This window comes from Mustela nigripes, chromosome 2 (assembly GCF_022355385.1).
Source record: "Mustela nigripes isolate SB6536 chromosome 2, MUSNIG.SB6536, whole genome shotgun sequence".
Taxonomy (NCBI): domain Eukaryota; kingdom Metazoa; phylum Chordata; class Mammalia; order Carnivora; family Mustelidae; genus Mustela; species Mustela nigripes.
The window spans coordinates 14,457,222-14,475,300 of NC_081558.1; the positions used below are offsets into that span (position 1 = coordinate 14,457,222).

Here is an 18,079-nt window from a genome sequence, read left to right on the forward strand (position 1 = left end):
AACCAGTCAGGAAGGGAGTCAGCCACAGGCCTGGGTTTGGGGGTCCCTGTCCCAGCACTCCCTCTGAGGCCCCCGCCACCATCTCCCCACAGCAGACCCAGCAGCCAGCCACTCCACCGCCCACACTTTATTCTGTCCTCCCTGAGCCCCTCTAGGACAGCCACCCCTTGGAGCTGTGTGTCGAGTTCCCTGCTTGTCGCAGCGAGGGCAGCCACGAGGGTGGCCATCTTCCAGCAGTGGGTCGCCACTCCCCATCCCTAGGCCTGCAGCAGCCTCTGAGTCTCGTAGTCCTCTGGGATGGTATCTGCAGAGAAAGGGCAAGCAAGTGAGGAGAGATGAGCTTGGGCAGGGTGAGCGCCACACCCTCCCCGGCAGGACGCGCCCCTCACCGTTGCATCGGTAGCGCAGATTGGCCCAGATGATGTTCTCTTGGGAGAAGCAAAAGACCCCCAGGCGGCCACCCCGCATGGTTGTGTCCAGGACCACGTTGCTGTCGGCCACCAGCTCAGGGCCCTCGTAGAACCGCACCCTGTGAGGAGGACGGGCTGGTGAGTCAGGGTCCTGGGCTAGGCCCTCCCTTCTGAGGCCTTGGCGTCTGCCTTGGAAGATGGGTCCCCTCCTATCCCAGGGTGGGGGGCCCTGTGCCTCCCCCGTGCCTGGGCCACATTTAGGGCAGGTGGGGCTGCTGAGCTGAGCCTGTTTCTCGGTGTGAGAGGATGGATACAGCACCTGCTAAAGCAGAATGCCCGGACTTGCTGGCCATGCGGAGTGGGAACCAAGAACAGAGTGAGTGGGACCCCACCTTCTATCTGATGATCTGCTGTGCCCTGGATCTTAGGATGTGTGCCATGTCCCTGAGCCAGACACAGTGAATCTAATGGCGCATATCATTCCCATTTTACAGATCAGGGGACTGAGGCCCCCTGAACCTCCAGGAGCCAGGACAGAGCAAGGGACTCCTGGTCCACCAGCAAGGGGTGGGGACCCCACCTGATGTAGCCCACTTGGGGCCGGTGCTGCAGGAACCAGCGGTAGGATGTCTTGTCCTTCCAACCCACGTTGCGGGGGTCCTTCCACAGCAGCCGCACCTGGGATGCTGTGTCCCCAGTGTGCCAGAGTGCATTCCGCAACTGTTCCCCAGGGCCTGTGGAGGACTTCACAGCCTGCGGAGCCCAGCAATGGGGGAACAGAGTCAGAGACCGCACCAGCTACTGGAGACCCCCAGAACCCTGCCTGCCAGAACAGGTGGGGAGCTGCAAGTCTTGGCAGTGGGGTGGGGGTGGGGGCTTAGGGTTCCTGGATGGGAGACCAGCAAGAAAGCTTTCTTGAGGGTCACGTGGAGATTCATAGGTGGGATACAGGGGGCAGGAATGGTCCAGGATCTCATGAGAGGATGTGGGAGTCCATGGACAGGTTTGGGCTCTGAAAGGATTTGGAAGGGTCTGCAAGAAGACTTAGTGACCTACAGAAAGTCTTGGGTGTCCATGGGATTAACTGGGGGCTGGAGGATTTGGGGGATTTACTGCAGGGTTTTGTGATATACTGGGGTCTAGAGGTTCTGCAGGAGGATTTGGAATCTGAGAGAAAGTTTAGGCTCCATGAGTAGGTTTGGGGGCCTAAAGGCAGACTGGGGGACCTCAGGGAGTGTGTGATCAGCCTGTGGGAATCCAGAGGAGGTCTGGGAGGACTCTGAGATCCATAGAATGATGCTGGGGGGCTGCAAAGGCTTTGGGAGTCCAGCGAAGGACTTGGGGCCTCCTAAGGAAGGACCACAGGGACCTAGAGGTCAGGTAGGGCCACAGACACCTTAAGCTGAATGCCAGGTTCAGCCACCGCCCGGAAGGGATTGGCCTGCCAGTATGTCTGCTCCATCTGCTTCCACATAACCACATAAAAGCTGGAGCTGTCCTGGTAGCCAAAGATGAAGCCTGCGTAGTCGTCATCCGTGACCGTGTTCACGTGGAATGTGCCTTCGAAGTCCACTCCATTGAAGGCCGTGTAACCTGGGCAAAGAGAGGGGAGCGGTGGGGCTCCGGGACGCTAGCCCTGCCCCCACCCAGCCCTACCTAAACCGGCGCCCTGTCACCCCCCCCACACCCTGGATTTCCACTCGCCTCCTAGACCCGGGTCCCCACTCCCCAAGACCAGCCATGACCACTCCCCTAAGCCTGCCCCAACCGCCGAGGACCATGCTCGTTCAGAGTCCAGAGCTGTCTGGCCCCTGAGCCCAGTCCCAACCTGGCTCCGCCTTTCCTGAGTTCAGCCCCGCCCCCGCACCGCCCTCCTCTGACCCCACCCTCTACTCCGCTCGCGGCACCGCCTTGCCCTTCTCCGTGTCTCACCCACAGCCAGGCCAGGATCGCTGTTCATCGTCTGCACTATCTCCATACCCTGAAGGGGTCAAAGGAAGAAGGGCCTCAGGCTGGCCGCGGGGGCCCTCGGTTCCCCCGCCCCCAGCTTAGAACCCTCTCCCATCGCCTTCTGCCAGGGCCAGGTCCCAACCTGGTTGAGCACCACCCAGTTGGGATCTATCTGCGCGTCACCCTCGGGGTCCAGTACGACGGTCTGGAAGGCCCGGAAGTCGGTGAGGGTGACCTCGGCGTTCTCCGGACACACATCGATCTTGTCCACCACCTTGTCCGCGTCGAAATCGCCCTGGCACGCGTCGCCCACTCCGTCCCCTGAAAGACCCGGACGGTGGGGTCAGCGGCAGCCCCGCCCAAGACCTAGCCACGCCCACACCTGCCAAGGTCCCCACACCAGCCGCAATCCCACCACAGGGGGCCTGTGCCCTCTGCCTTACGGTCTGCGTCTTCCTGGTTTGGGTTGGGCACCAGGCGACAGTTGTCCCGACTGTCAGGGACTCCGTCGTTGTCGTCATCCTCGTCACAGGCATCACCCTGGCCATCGTGGTCCGAGTCCTGCTGGGCACTATTTGGTACTGTAGGGCAGTTGTCCCGTGAGTCCTGGTGCCCATCCCCATCCCTAAAATTGGTGGGTGGGACACAAAGTGAGATTTCCCAGAGTGCTGGGTCAGGGCCGCCCACCGTCGGTCCCACTCCCACCCCAGATGGTTTCCTTACTGGTCTTGGTCGCTGTCACAAGCGTCTCCCACAAAGTCGTGGTCTACATCCCTCTGGGGAGGAAGAATGCAGGAGTCCAAAATCAGGGCAGGAAAATTCAGAAGCCTCCCACCCACCCCCAGTTCCAGAGCCAAAGTCATCCTGACCCCACGGAACAACCCACCACCACCATACTTAGACTAGAGTTCAGTCTCCTTAACTAGCGTGGAGCTCATCTCAGGGATCTGACTCCGCTGGGGTGTGGCCTGTGCTCACCTGGTCTGGGTTGCTTTTCTGGGGACAGTTGTCACAGGCATCCCCTACACCATCACCATCTCTGTCCTTCTGGTCTGAGTTGGGCACCCTTGGGCAGTTGTCCACCGTATTTCGGATCCCTGCGAGAAGCGGGGGTACAGCACAGGATCCCAAGATGGGGGCGGGGCCAGGCTGACCAGGAAGGCAGATGCAAAGCACACCTCTTCAGTAGATACAAGTGCTCCTGCAGGGACCCACGTCTCAGAGACTTAATGATGGACAGGGGGTCAGGGAACAGGCTTTCACAGGGGAAGCTCAGGGGCACCCTCCACTGGTACTGTGAATGCACCCTGAGTGTGAAGACACTTAGGGTGCCAGGTGTAAAACTGGCATGTCCCTGGCCCTAAACCCCAAGTTCGCGTCCCTGTTCTACTTATTCCCGGCAGCATCTGACAAAGGGCCCACCTCCCCCTCCTCCAAATGTTCCTGCCTTTCACCCTCTGCGTTGTGTCCCGGGTTGCATTTTCTCTGCCCACCAGAGCACAGTCCACCGTCCCTGGACCGCAGGACAGGCTCACCCGCTGCTGCTTCCAAAACTAGCGGAGCCCCGCCCTCAGGCAAGCCCTGCCAGCCCTCGGTGCCAGCCCCTCCCCCTGCTGCAGCGCTCACGATCGCCGTCGATGTCGTCGTCGCAGGCGTCGCCTTTGCCATCCTGATCTGTGTCCTTTTGGTCGTCGTTCTTCTGGGACCGGCAGTTGTCGCAAGCATCACCCCACTTGTCGCCATCTGCATTGCGCTGGTCTGGATTCCGCACCAGCTTACAGTTGTCCTGGGGAACAGGGCCGGTTAAGGAGGGGGGATAGGCCTGGAGGGGCAAATGTCACTCCCCTGTCCAGCCCATCTCCGAGGACCCCCCTCCTCCGCAGAGACGCCCCATCCCTCCTGAGCCCCCGTAGCCACACCTTCTGAGGCCGCTTCCCTCACCCAAGACACACACACCCCCAACAGCCTTGCCTAGGACTCGACGTTGGCCCCACCTGCTCATTGAGGACCCCGTCCCCATCGGCATCCGGATCACAGGCGTCTCCAATGCCGTCGCGATCAACGTCCTCTTGCCCTGAGTTGGGCACCGTCACACAGTTGTCCTAGGGGCGGGCACAGCCGGCATGAGGGGCGTGGTCGGGGAACCCCGCCCACCATCGTCCATTTCACGCCTTTCAGACCCCGCCCACCTTACGGCACTGGCGTTCTGAGCAGCGAAGCTTCTCGTCTGGGAAGCCGTCCAAATCCGTGTCTCTGCCGCAGAGGAGCCCGTTGCCCGCCCAGCCAACGACGCACTGCGGGTGGGATAGTGAGTAGGTGCCCCGGCGTGATAGCCACCCCGCCTCACTCCTGCATACCCACGCCACACCCCTCCCTGCCCCCCTGCACTCACCACGCACGATCGCGAGCCATCGCGTTCCAGAATGCAGTCGGCTTTCTCGTGGCACGGGCTGGGCGTGCCGTCGGGGCAGAAGCGTTCTGAGCGCCGCTTGCAGCCAGATGTCTGGTCGCCCACGAAGCCAGGCTGGCAAGGGCCGCACTGGAAGGAGCCCTGGGCCCGGACGGCGGGCAGTGAGCTTGGGCTGCCTGCCACTTCGCACCCACCCCGTGTTTCGATCCTATCCACTCCTCCCGGGCCTTACCCGGGTGTTGACACACACGGAGTTGGGGACACAGTTATGCTGCCCGGTCTCACACTCGTTAATGTCCGTGCAAACCTGGATGGCAGGGAGCGCAGAGGTCACCGCCCACACGCACAAAACCCTCAGACCTCCCTTCCAGTTCATGTCTCCTCTGCATCCTACGTCTCCCCTTTATTCCTCCCCCAACCTCAACCATCCTGATGAGGACCCTTCCCCCATCAGTCCCCCAGGCCCCGGACCCCCACCCCTTCCCGCTGAAGCGAGGCAGGAAAATGGCCGCAAGACTGTAGGACCAGTTTATTAAACAAAACGAATCCCCCATTCCCTCCTGGAGTCCACCCCTCCAGGGCCCTCACCTGCTTGTTGGCCTTGGCGAAGGCCAGCCCCACGCCCTCGTGAGCCCGGCCGCTGTACCCCGGCGGGCAAGCCTCGCAGCGGAAGCCCGGGCTGGTGTTGATGCAGCGGACGCGAGGGAAGCAGGGATGGGCGTTGCACTGGGGGAGGAAGAGCCACGTAGGGTCAGAAGATGCAGGTGGTGGGCCCCCTCGAGAGCGGAGCCTCAGGATCTTTTGGGCTTAAACTTAGAAAATTCAGGGACCATCAGCCAGCACTTGGGGTCGGGGGTGCCCTGTGGGGCAGAGGCCATCGTCCCAGCGGTCAGACACGACTTTGCCTTGATGGGGCCAGGGGAGCGACCTGGCGGGGAGAGGGGAGTGCCTGGAGGGGGCTGTTCCCGGGAGCAGATGAGCTGGGTGTTGAAGGATGGGGGAAGGAATTGCGAGGGCGGGCGTCCCCAGCAGAAGGGGGAAGTGGTCGTCGGGGCGTGCGTGCCCGGCGGTGGAAGCGTCGTCCCGGCGGGGGCCTCGCGGTGGTGCAAGGGCCGTTGGGGCTTGTGAGCCCGGGAGGTGAGGGGGGTCGTTGGGGCGGACCACTCTCGGAGGTAGGAGAGTGGTCGGGGCGGGCGTCACTGGCCACAGAGGGGTTTGGCGGGACCGGCGTCACTGGTGGTGAGGGAACCGGTCGGTGTGAGGGCCCCCTGCCGGCAAGGTCGTCTGGACTTGCGCCCCCAGAGGTGAAGGGGTCCTCTGGGTGAGAACCCTCAGCTGGGGAGGAGATTGCTGGGGAGGTGGGTATTTGCGGAGGCAGGCGTTAGGGGGATCGTCCGGGCGGTGGGGGGCGGGGGGGGCGAGCGCACCTCGTTGACGTCCACGCAGTGCGAGCCATTGCCAGTGAATCCCGCGGGACAAGGTCCACAGCGCGCGCCGCTTGAGGTCTGAGTGCAGACCACGCCGGGGTAGCAGAAGCCGGGCGCGCACTGGGATAGGGGCCGCACGCTCAGACCCGGTGTGCGCGCAGGCTGCATCCCTGCGGGCAGGGATACAGGGCAGGTCAGGGCCACGCCCCGGGGCGGAGTCTATGGGACCACGCCCCGTCCTGGGCCCTCTAAGACCCCGCCCCGGACCACGCTCCCCGCCCGCCAGATTTTCTCAGTCACTGTATCTCGGCGCCCGTCCGTTTTCGGCTTCTCCCTCTGCGTCTCTGCATCTCCCTGCATCTCTCGCACGGCCTCTGCTTCTTTTCGTGTGTCCCTTCCCATAATCTCTGTCTCCGCTCCTTGTTCGCCTCTCTCCATCCCTCGTCCAGTCTCTCCATCTCTGTCTCTCTCTGTCTCTTCCTCTTTTCCTCCCGGTCTTTCCTTCGCTGTCTCTGCCTTTGTCTCCCCATCTCTTCTCCATCTCCCGCCTGCCACGTCTCTGCCGCCCCAGCGGCGCTCACCGCACGCATCACACTCCATCACAGTGTTTTTCAGAAACGTGATCTCCTTGACCTGCGGTGCAGGAGGATGGAGTGTAGTCAGCGGGGCCCCATCCTTCTCTTCCTCCCTTGGGTCTCCCCTCCCCCTCCCCCAGACTCCCTTTCCACAGGCCCACTCACCACCCTCGGATCCTCCCTCTCCCCTGCACACCGCCCCCCCCCCCCGCTCCGTACTCCCTATCCTCCCCGCTCCACCCCTCTTTCCCAGGGACTTCCTTCAACCCCTCACGAACCCCTGTCTTCTCCCGGGGAAACTTCTACCCCTGGGACTCCCCTTTCCCCCCTTTCTACAACTTCTTCCCCGATCTTGGCACCCAGAACCCTCTCCCTCTCCACCGGGACCTGCTTCTCCTATCCTCCTCCCCACGCTCCTCTTTCAAGCCTCTCCCCTCCTCCGCGCTCCCTGTGTCCCCACCCTGGCCCGCACCTGCTGCCGCAACAGCTCCCGCACGTCCTGCAACGCCGCGTTGGTCTCCTGAAGTTCCCGAAGCATCTGCGGGCCCAGATCTCCACCTGCGCCGACAGGAGGCGCTGATGGGGCATGGGGGTTTGGGGACCCCCCCCCCCCACCATCAATCCTCACCGCAACGCGGCAGGGACCCGGGACGCCCTCATTCCTTGAAGTCCGCCCTGCTGCCTGCTTTCTCTGTCCTGCACGTCCCGATGAACAGTCCCCGAGCCCCTAGGAGCCTCGACCCCAGGCCTCTTGGGTCCTCCGGTATGGTTAGGGGTCGAGGCCACGCGTGGGGAAGGGGCGGCTTACCTAGTGGTATCTGGCCCTGACCCGATGCGCCGAGGGCAGCCAGGGAGAGAAAGAGAACGCAGGCGGCGGCAGGAACCATGGCGGCGGCGGGGAGCTGGACTGCAGCTCGCTCTCTGCTGCCCACGAGGCCCGCGGGGCCTATTTATCCCGGCGGCGCAGCCGGCTCCCGGGACGGCCCACCCGCGGCCCTGCCCAGAGTCCAGCCGCAAGGTAAACAGACGGCGCTAGTCTCAGCGTTCAAGGGCCCGCCCGGTGTTACTGAACCTGGACACGACAGGGAAACTGAGTCACGGGGGAAACTGAGTGTAGAGATCGGTGGCGCGGGTCGTCAGGTGGGACCACCCTCTAGCCTTCTTTAACTTATTTATTGAGTGCCTGCTGTATGCCAAGATTGGGACATAGCTGAGTACCAGGCGATTCCTATGGCTGCTCCCCTCAGCTCACACTTGGGGAAACAGAGTCAAGGCAGGCTAAAGACTAGGGCCTGCACCCCCCGACTCTGCTTTAAGTCAGGCTGACTGGCCCTCCACTCCTTCCTCACTTGCTTCAAAATGCGGCCAATGACGTCTCTGTGCTTCAGTTTCCTCCTCTGTACCATGGAGGTAATAAGTTTCATTGTTGATGATTATCATTATAACAGGAAAATGGGGGCTCAAGTGAGAGTGGGGACTCTTGGGTTCCCTGCCCAGGTCTAGAGAGTTGCAAGTGGGTCCCCGATCGGCTTTATGGTCTTCTCTGTCTGTGGTTCTCTGGCTGGTGAGTGCTGGGGGACAGCCTGGTGGTGAGCCCACTCAGTTTCCCAATCTGTGTAATGGGCTGTGTGCAGATCCATCCTCAGCAGGGGAGTGCACAAATTCAAGGGCTCCAGCTGGAGGAGGTCTGCGGGGGGTGGCCAGGGCTTCTGTTTGTGGAGACCTTGCCATACCTTCCGAGCTCCGCTCCAGCTGCTGTGGGAACAGCCTGAAATAAAAATAAGAATTACTGCTAATCAGGAAAATCGTTCCTCCCAGCTCCTGAGCTACAAAACACTTCGACTTTCTGGGATTAACCCTCTCCACCCCACCCTCCAACTGCTCGAAGTCTCTATTGTATAGATCAGGAAACAGAGGCTGGGAAGGGGAAGTGGCTAGCCTAAGGCCCCTGCAAGGGGCAAGAATGAAGTCAGAGTAGGGTCATAGCCAGAAGGCTTCAGAGAAGTCACTGAGGGCTTCCCGGAGGTGGAAAGGAAACCTGAAGGAAAGGAAGGACTCAGATCAACAGAGGGAAGGTGAGGACAGCTCCAGCAGAGGAAGCACCTATGGCTTGGAGGTAGAGAAATTTCAGACACATTTATTTCTTCCACAAACACACACTGAGCATCTACTATGTGTCATGACCTAGGCTGGACTCTTGACACAGGATGAACAAGACAGATAGGGCCCCTCCCTCTAGGGGAGCCCAGGTTGGTAGGGAGGCAGCTGCATTATCCCCCAAAGAGGGTGGAGCTGCGACAGCAATACACAGGCAACAGTGGGAGCTCCAGTGAGGTGCCTGACCTAGCCTGGGGTGGGGTGGGGTGGGGAGGATCTAGGTAGGCTTTTCAGAGGAAGAGGGAACATGAAACCAGGAGCAGGAAGGTGAGGAGGACATGGCCAGGCCAAAATAAATAAATAAATAATGGTGGTAGGCATTCAGGTAGAGGAACAGAATATGCAAAGGCCCTGTGACAGAAACGAGCATGGTCCATTAGAAGGAATGATCTTAGGGTGGAAAGATGTTGGGGCTCAGGAGATGCAGTACCAGTGGTGTGGAGCTGGGCTGTTTTCTAGAGCAATAGGGAGCCACAGAGAGTAAGTAAGAGGGGATGGGTCTGGCGAGGAGACTGAGTGGGAGCAGTCAGCCCCAACCTGGGCATTTCTAGTGAAGCCTGTGCCCTGACAGTGCCCACCTTGCCTGCTGCCTGTGGCTGGGCCATGAGCTCACCTCCTGTTTTCCTTGGCTTTCAGCACACCTGGGGGCCGCTCCCGGCTAGCACTGGAATTCTTGGGAAAACCACAAACTCCAGCAGGACCTGTGGGCTTGCGTGTGCCTCATGCAGCTGAAACAAGAGTGCATGGAAGCCAGCCTCTGCCACAGGCTGGACACGAGGCTGGGACTTGGATGCACGTGGCCTTGTTCAAGGCCAGGCCATGGGGAGATGCAGGGAAGAGCATTCCAAGCAGGGGGAATGGCAAAGACAGAAGTCCTGAGGATGTCCCAGTTTGCAGATCAGACAACAGAGGCCCAGATGAGCAGTCTGGTTTCAGGATCCTGCCTCCTGGATCTCAAGGACCATGAAATCCTCCTTCCAACCAGTGACTTCTCTTGAGAACACCACACTGCTCACATTACAGAATAACTTACTCTAGGTGTCCTCCCCGGTCTTTGCAGATACTGTTCCCCATCACCCCGAGGACCTTCTTCCATCCTTCAAGTCCAGGATCCAATGCCTCCTCTTCCATGAAGCCCTCCATGCTCTTCCTGGGCCAGGCTCAGGGGCTGGTGCCTGTATGACAGCCTTCTGGGACCCCTGGCAGAATATTCCTGGCAGAAAAGGTTGGGATGGCCTGACTCAGGGAACTGGGATTGTTTGTTTGGTTCTGTCTCTCACAGCCTGGGGATCCCTCGGTGCTGAGAGAGGAGGCTGGTGAACTGTGAGATTACCTATTGGGATTAGCAGATCACTTCTTATTCCTTATTATTGCTGGGACATCATTATTATTACTAATAGTAATACCTGCCCCCACTGTACTTTACAACGGACTTGGGGGCTACATGGTCTAGGTTCAAATGTTGGCAGGGCGTAGTCTTGCTGTGTGACTTCGGGCAAGTTGCATGACCTCTCTGTGCCTCAGTTGCCTCACTTGTAAAATGGGGGTCGAGAGACCATGGTGGTGAGAATTGAAGGAGCTAACCTGTACTGGATGTCTGGCTCCTGCGTTAGCCTTGTTATGCCATATGGAACGTATACCCTGTGTCACTTATACCTCCGATTGTCCTTATTCACATTTTCCTTAGAGAGGAGACGAGACAGCTCGAGGTCACACAGCAGGAATTAGAACTGGGGAAGGCAGGACCCCTAAGGCCTTCACACACACCCCCATTGCCCTTGGCCCCAGAATCTAGACAGAAGAAATGCTGGCCCAAGCACCTCATTAGCTGTGAAGATTCTGCTGCCCAGGACTGCCTGGCCTGAGCCTTTGGCTGGCCGCCCCAGCCAGCTCCCCTTCCCATCACGCCAGACCCAGTGGTTCTGGGACCCCGGCCAGGATAGGGCAGAGGGGCTGGTGCCTGTGTGATGATGGGGCCCCGGGGCCCTTCCTGGCAGGGGTTTGCTGGGCCAGGAGACATGTGGGCGCCCCCAGCTTAGCCAGCCGCCTCTCCTCATGAATCCAGAGGGAAAGTATGTCGGGAAGGCAGCTGCCCTGCCCTGGGCGGGCCCGGCCACAGGCCCCGGGTCTGGGGAATTCATCAGGGCCATGAGGGAGGCCACTTGGCCACGGCTGCATCCGTAGCTGAGATCCCGACCCAGCCTGCCTCGCACGGCCCCACCGGACCCATCGGACCCAGAAGGACCAAGTAGCTGAGGGTATGGGAGCGGGTGCCAGGGTGCTACCCAGACACTGGAGTCAGGCACACCCATCGTGACTTACGCTGTGAACTTCAGGAAGCCCCGCCCACACTCCCATTTTCCGTCTGCCCCAACCCTGTCCCAGTCCGGTCCTAGGAAGGTGCTGATAAAGAAAGGAGATAACAGGGTGCCTGGGTGGCTCAGTGGGTTAAGCTGCTGCCTTCGGCTCAGGTCGTGATCTCAGGCTCCTGGGATCGAGTCCCACATCGGGCTCTCTGCTCAGCGGGGAGCCTGCTTCCTCCTCTCTCTCTCTGCCTACTTGTAATCTCTCTCTGTCAAATAAATAAATAAAATCTTTAAAAAAAAAAAAAAAAGGGGCGCCTGAGTGGCTCAGTGGGTTAAGCCGCTGCCTTCGGATCGGGTCATGATCTCAGGGTCCTGGGATCGAGTCCCGCATCGGGCTCTCAGTTCAGCAGGGAGCCTGCTTCCTCCTCTCTCTCTCTGCCTGCCTCTCTGCCTACTTGTGATCTCTGTCTGTCAAATAAATAAATAAAATCTTTAAAAAAAAAAAAAAAAAAAAAAAAAAAAGAAAGGAGATAACAATAAATATAGTGGCTACAATTTTATTGGGCAAGTGCCAAGTGCTCAAAACCTTGCCATACCGCATGTGTGGCTTTCCCCTTTCTGCTCCCCCAACCTCCACCCCAGGGGTGGGGAGCAGGGCACAAGCATGAAGGTCTTGTTTTCCAATATGGGGGCCGTGGGCCACGTAGCCCAGCTCTGCTGTGGGGCCTGAGGCAGGTTGCTTAACTTCTCTGTGCCTTGGTTTCTTCTTTTTTCTTTTTTGGAGGGAGGAGCAGAGGCACCTTCAAAAGTTTATTATCATGGAAATTTCGAATTCCCAACATTTGTGAGTTGTACTGAAGAGTCGCTGCCAGGGAGAAAGTACTGGAATTGACCCAGTCCGATGTGACATTCAGCAGGAACTGATTTGGGAGAAAGAAGTTAGAATTTTCCAGAGATAACTGTGGCAGAGCGAATGAGCACCCTGGTCCTCTCTCCTTGCCTCTCACACTGAAGGAGAGTTTTGTGGGGTAATAGGAAAACCAGCCTGTGTCTGTGGTACAGGGGGACAGACAGTCTATGGGGCTAACTACACAAGTTTTGTTCTCTCTCTGTTAAACAAAGTGAAGCACAGAAATGGCTAAAGTTTGGGGCACATTAACAGGAGCAGTAAAAACTGAGATGAAATGGGGACAAGAGCCCCCACATCGTAGGGGTGTCAGGAGAACGGAATAAGTTAGTCCATGAGAAGTGCACTGAGCACTTTTCCGTGGGGACACTCATGAACGTCCCCACTCTACAGATGGGAAAACTGAGGCTCAGAGAGGCAGGTTCAGCCTGTTGCCTCGGTTTGGGCACTGGATGCTCAGAGAAGGAAGTCACCCACTCCCCTCCCCACGAAGGCCATAGGGAGAGGGTCTCCCACCCAGACTTCTGCAGCTGTCCAGAGGATGGGTGGGTGGGCAGCAGAGAGCGCAGGAACCAGGGCCCCAACCCTGATTCCTCCTCCTCCCTCCTCCCGCCCCTCTCCCGTCCCCCACCCCAGCTCATTAACAGGAGGCCCTTGTTCAGGCCAGGGATGGATGGCGCGGGAGACCGAGGGCGGGGTGTGTTTACCCACCGGCGGCCTGGCAGGCAGAGGCCCAGACCAGGGCATGGGCCAGTTAGGGGAGGGAGGGTTCTGGGCAGGGAGGAGCCTCAGCCCCAATGTAGGAGGACTGGCATACAATGGGTGCCAAAGAAACCATTATCGATCAGTGGGATGAAATCAGACCATTTCATCCACCATACAGACCCCTTGCCTTGTGGCCCACAGGAAGGAGGTGGTCTTGGCGTCTCAGCCCCGAGGTGCGTGATCTCAAAGGTGGGCAGGTGCACGCGGTGGCATGGAGGGCTTGCCACTCGGAAGGAGGAGCCGGCTGGTCTGCAGGAAACGAAGCCCAGGGGTCAGGGAGGCCACTGTGGGGGGACGTTGGTGCCAAGACCAAGGCAGGTGAATGGGTTCTGGCTGATGAGCAGCCCAGGCAGAGGGCATGACAAAGGCAAGAGCCCAGAAGTGTCTGATACATTGGGGGTTCACTGAGAAGGCAGGTGTGGCTGGAGCAGAGAGGTGAGGAGCACTGGAGTAGGGAGGAGGGCCGGAGCCCAGAGCAGGGTGTGGTGATAGAAGCCCTGTGCAGGGACAGAGCCATGAGCCGTGTTTGGGCTCCGCAGGTGAGGAGGTGGATGGCTGGCTGGCTGGGTGGACAGATGGGAAGGATGATGAGTGGATGCGTGACTGGATGGGTAGATGGATCATGGATGTTTCTATTGCCGGATGGTTTGGGGATGAGTGGCTAGATGGATGGGTCACGGATGGATGGATAGATGGATGGATGGATAGATAAATGATGGATAGGCAGACAGATGGGATGGCTGGGTAGGTGGATGGATGGACAGTCGGGTGGTTGGGCAGATGAATGGATGAGTGAGTGGTTAGGTGGGTCGGTGGCTGGCTGGCTGGCTGGCTGGACCCCCTGGGAGCCTCTCTGGCAAGATGGGAACCCCATTCAGAGATCACTATACGGAGTCAATGAGAGAATGAAGTTGAGGCATACGGTGGTTGTTTTTTGCCCATTCTCTGTCCTCTTTGCCCTGCCTGAGACAAAGGGCAGTGAATAGTTAGGCCCTCACCACAGCCTCACTGGCTGCCTCTCTGGGCCTCTTACCTTTCAGCTCCTCCCCATGTCAGGACCTTTGCACAGGCTGCCCTCTGCCTGGAGCACTCTTCCTCCTGCTCTTTACCAGGCTGACCCCTACTTACCCTAATTTAAACTTTACTCCCTCAGGCCAGACCAGGCTTTCTGGCCCATGTGTCCATATTCTTTCACCACAGAGCGAGACGGAGGTGTTTAATGAAACCGTTCAGGAATGGCCAAAGCACAGCAGCTATCAGGGGAGTCTTGAGAGGGAGCTGTGGGATGAGGACAAGTCCACGGGGCCCTCTGCAAAAGGGGTGATGTCACTGTTGCTGTTGGTCCACGTGTTGCTGGGGAGGGGTCCCTCAACACCCAGCCCATGAGGCTTCCTGACTCTATTTCCCACTGGTGTGAATGACTTACTCTTTTCTAGAGTCATGAAGTTCCACGGAATCCAAGAGTCACGAGACCACAGAACAAAGAGACACAGAACTTAGGAATGACAAAGTCATAGTGTCACGGGTCAGTGGGGCCAGAGGACCACAGGATGCTAAAGCCACAGGACTGTGGGATCCTAGAGCCAAGAGACCATGGTCTTACAGAGCCGCGGACCTGGGGTCACGCGGCTGTTAGACAGTAGGGACCCAGAGCTGTAGGATGGTAGAAGCCACAGGGCCCCAGGGAGGCTGGAGACAAGGCCCGGGGGCATCCCCGAGTCCAGCAGAACTGCCCTCTTGGCCATACCCTCGCCTGCCAGCTGCCCAGGGAGGCTCCCGGAGGCTGCGGGAGCTATGAGGCGGTTACCACCCCCCACCTCTGGAACAGCCACAGGAGAGAAAGACCATGCCATGTGCCGACTCCTGGAGCCTGCCAGCCGCCAAACACTCAGTGAGTCCCTGTGCCAGGGCCAAGTGAGGCTCTCCAGGTGCCTGGAAACAGTTCCAGCCTCCGGCTGGGCGCGCCAGGACGCTGAGTGCTCAGCAGCAAGTGGAAAGAGAATCAACGAGTTACTTCTACATCCATATCCTTTCAGAAGCCAATAGCAACAAGGCACGGAGGGGAGGATGTATCCTGGCTGCATCCCCCTTGGGGGAGGGGGCAGTAAACTGGTAAGCTGCTCCTCCCCCCCCAGCACCCAGCTCTGCCCATGCCAGCAGTCCTAGCCCAGACACATCCAGGTCTTAATGAGCTCTCCTGAAACGGCAACTGCTCACCCAGCAGACCCCACACCTGACACCCAGAACAACCAGTCTGTATTGGAGAGGGGAAACTGAGGCCCAGAAGGGAAGACAGTTGGCCCAGAATCACAGAGGGCCAGAGCCAAGACGGGAACCCAAACTGATCAGATGCTAAGCGTGAGCTCATCAGCACCCAGCTGGGCTGCTTCTCAGAGCCCTGGCCACCTTCCTCCTGAGGCCCTGGCAGTTTGCTTGAAGGTGGCACAGCACGGAAGGTGGGAACAGGGGTCATGGCAATTTCTTCCCTTTGCAGAGCTCAGAGCACCTTGCTCACAGGCCTGTGATAGGCAATGAAACATCATCCTAGTGAGGGCATACTGGGACCTGGTATTGCTAGCATAGCGGGACCTTGCCCCACCCCCATCTTACAGATGGGAAAGCAGAGAGCCAAAGAGTGAAGTTTGGACACTCCTGAGGGCCCCAGGACCTTCAGTGAGGCTGACACAATGGGGGCATGGGCAAGAACAAACTTCAGCTGAATTTCAGAAATGCCAAGTTATAGGGAGAGAATGCCCATCTCTTACTGCCTTACCCCAATTGCAGGGTTGCCTTCAGGCATGGCTGGATCCAGATCCTCAAATGAAGCCTCCAGGATATGTGTCTCTCCATCAGCTGTCTTCTTCTTCCTTTATTTTTAACATTTTTTTAAAAACTACTTTTAAAAAAAATATATTTAAAAAAAAATTATTCATTTCACACACACACAGAGAGAGAGAGAGAGAAAACAAGCAGGGAGAGCAGCAGAGGGAGAAGGAGAAGCAGACTCCCCATTGAGCAGTGAGCCTGATGCAGGGCTCAATCCAACGACCCTAGGATCATGAGCAGAGCTGAAGGCAGATGCCTAATCAACTGAGCCACCCAGTGCCCCATTCTTCTTCCTAAAACAAACAAACAAACAAAAAACAACAACAAAAAACAAAACACCAAAAAAAAAAACCCTTGTGGTAACATACCCATGACATAAATTTATCATTTCAACAATTATAAAGTGTACAATTCAGTGGTTTTTAGTGCATTTGTGATGCCCTGCAGGAATCCCTTCTGTCTCAGAACATGTTCCTCTTCTCCAAAAAGGAAACCTGGTCCCCATTAGCAGGCATTCCCCATCCCCTCCTCCACGCCCTGGCAATCACTAATCTGTTTTCTGTCTCTATGGATTTCCCTGTTCTAAATGTTTCATATAAACAGAGTCGTACAACATGTGTCCTTTCGCGTCTGGCTTCCCTCACGGAGCGTGTCCTCAAGGTTCATTGCCATTGCCGATGGTATAGGAGTTCCGTTCTTTTTCATGCCTAACTAGCATTTTACTGGACGCACGGACCACATTTCGCGTACTCACTTCGCGTATTCATTCAACAACCTGGGTTGTTCCTACCCTTTTGCGATTGTGCGTAATGAATGCTGTGATTGCGTCGGCGCCAAGTGTCGTCTGAAGACCTGTCTTCAGGTCTCTGGAGTATGTAACTGGCGGGAGAGATCCCTGAATCCTGTAACTGGATTGTCTTTCTGAGGAACTGCCACCCTGTTTTCCACGGTGGCCACGCCACGGACACTCTCTCCAGCACTTCCGGAGGGTTCCGGCTTCTCCGCCACCCGGCCAACACTCGTTTTCGGCTTGTGATGACGGCCATCCTAGTGGGTGTGAGGTGGAATCTGATTTTCATCTCCCCGCTCAGCTCTCTTCCAGCCCCTCCGGGTGCCTATTTCTCCAAGCCAAGGTCTAAAGGAAACTGAGCGCCTTTCCCCTGATAGGCCCAGCCGAGATCTCGGGGCTGACTCTCATTGGTTCAGCTCAGGTCCCACGCCCCTCCCAGGACCAATCACCGTGCTCTGGCCCGAGCCTGCCTCTCCGGGTGGGGCGGGTGGGGGCCCGTGGTGGTAGTGAGCCCCTCCTGGATGTTACTGTGAGTAGGCAAATGGTAGAGACTGGATTCCCCCACCCGTCATTCTTGGGCTCCAATGGGCTTTCCGGATCGCAGGCTCTTACTTCCGACCTGCTTTCATGGGGGTGATTCTGGCAGCGTGCCAAGCCCCCATCCTCCCCTCTGTCTCCAAACACTAAGAGAGGCCCTTCTTGCTGCCCTCTGCCCTTGGGAAGCGTGGTGGTGATCCCGGCTCTGACCCAGGCTTCCCTGGAAGGGTGCCACTGGGGGCGGCTGCAGGCCCAGCCAAAGCCATTCCCTACTCTGGTGGCCTCTTGACCTCTCCTGGGTACCAGGCAACCTTGAACATCACAGGAAACAGGCTTTGCCCAGAACGGCTGCTACCGCCGCCTGTTATTTCCAAATGGCTGGCGGGTAGTGGAGGAGCCCACAGGAGGGGCCTCCTCACCCCACCGCCAGTTCACCGCCAGTTCCAAGGTAGCACAAGTGATGTTCAGCTCCCTTGCTCCCAGCCCTGCTTCAAGCCCCAAAGGGCTGAAGTGGGCAGAAACGGCAGAATTGAAGGGAATCTGTAAGATCAGGGTGGTGACGGTGACCCAGATCGTGGTGGGGGAAGGGAGGTTGGGAACAAACAGAAGCCTAGAGAGGGTAAGACATTTGCTCAGGCCACACAGTAAACAAGGCGGGGATCTGATTCCAAACTCAAGCCTTTTCTCCCTTAAAAAAAAAAAAAAAAAAAAAAAAAATCAGCTTTTTTTGTAGTAAAAAACACTAACATAAAATTTACCAACTTAATCGTTTTTAAATGGCATCAAGTTCACATTTTGTGCAGTCATTTCCAGAGCTCTTTTCTATTTCTTTTAAAGATTTTATTTATTTGAGACAGAGAGAGAGTGAGAGAGAGCATGAGAGAGGAGAAGGTCAGAGGGAGAAGCAGACTTCCCGTGGCTCGGGGAGCCCAATGTGGGATTCCATCCTAGAACCCCGGGATCACGACCTGAGCCAAAGGCAGTGGCTTAACCAACTGAGCCACCCAGGCACCCATTTT

General features: G+C 57.9%; 1 protein-coding gene across 2 annotated transcripts; it reads right to left on the bottom strand.

Annotated features, from left to right (window-relative positions):
* Window positions 1–119: 119 nt before the first annotated feature.
* On the bottom strand, window positions 120–7,762 carry COMP (cartilage oligomeric matrix protein). Of its 2 annotated transcripts, XM_059387796.1 has the most exons (19): window positions 7,581–7,762; window positions 7,245–7,330; window positions 6,779–6,830; window positions 6,198–6,367; window positions 5,359–5,496; window positions 5,003–5,077; window positions 4,753–4,911; window positions 4,550–4,654; window positions 4,355–4,462; window positions 3,987–4,146; window positions 3,339–3,457; window positions 3,084–3,136; window positions 2,804–2,985; window positions 2,503–2,681; window positions 2,343–2,391; window positions 1,807–2,003; window positions 991–1,163; window positions 390–529; window positions 120–304 (listed from the first exon to the last, which is right to left on the bottom strand). In XM_059387796.1, exons 1-19 carry the CDS (start codon window positions 7,657–7,659, stop codon window positions 258–260), a joined length of 2,271 nt encoding a protein of 756 aa, XP_059243779.1. In that variant the 5' UTR covers window positions 7,660–7,762; the 3' UTR covers window positions 120–257. The 2 variants fall into 2 exon arrangements, with proteins under 2 accessions (XP_059243779.1, XP_059243780.1); XM_059387797.1 differs by lacking the exon at window positions 7,581–7,762 and having other exon boundaries at window positions 7,245–7,356.
* Window positions 7,763–18,079: the final 10,317 nt, after the last annotated feature.

What these genes read in the sequence shown, in the direction of transcription:
- COMP (XM_059387796.1), bottom strand. Translation starts at nt 7,659, where the DNA reads ATGGTTCCTGCCGCCGCCTGCGTTCTCTTTCTCTCCCTGGCTGCCCTC. An exon ending in TCAGGGCCAGATACCACTAG is followed by an intron (nt 7,331 to 7,580) that starts GTAAGCCGCCCC and finishes CTGTCGGCGCAG; the next exon opens with GTGGAGATCTGGGCCCGCAG. An exon ending in TCGCCAAGGCCAACAAGCAG is followed by an intron (nt 5,078 to 5,358) that starts GTGAGGGCCCTG and finishes CCTGCCATCCAG; the next exon opens with GTTTGCACGGACATTAACGA.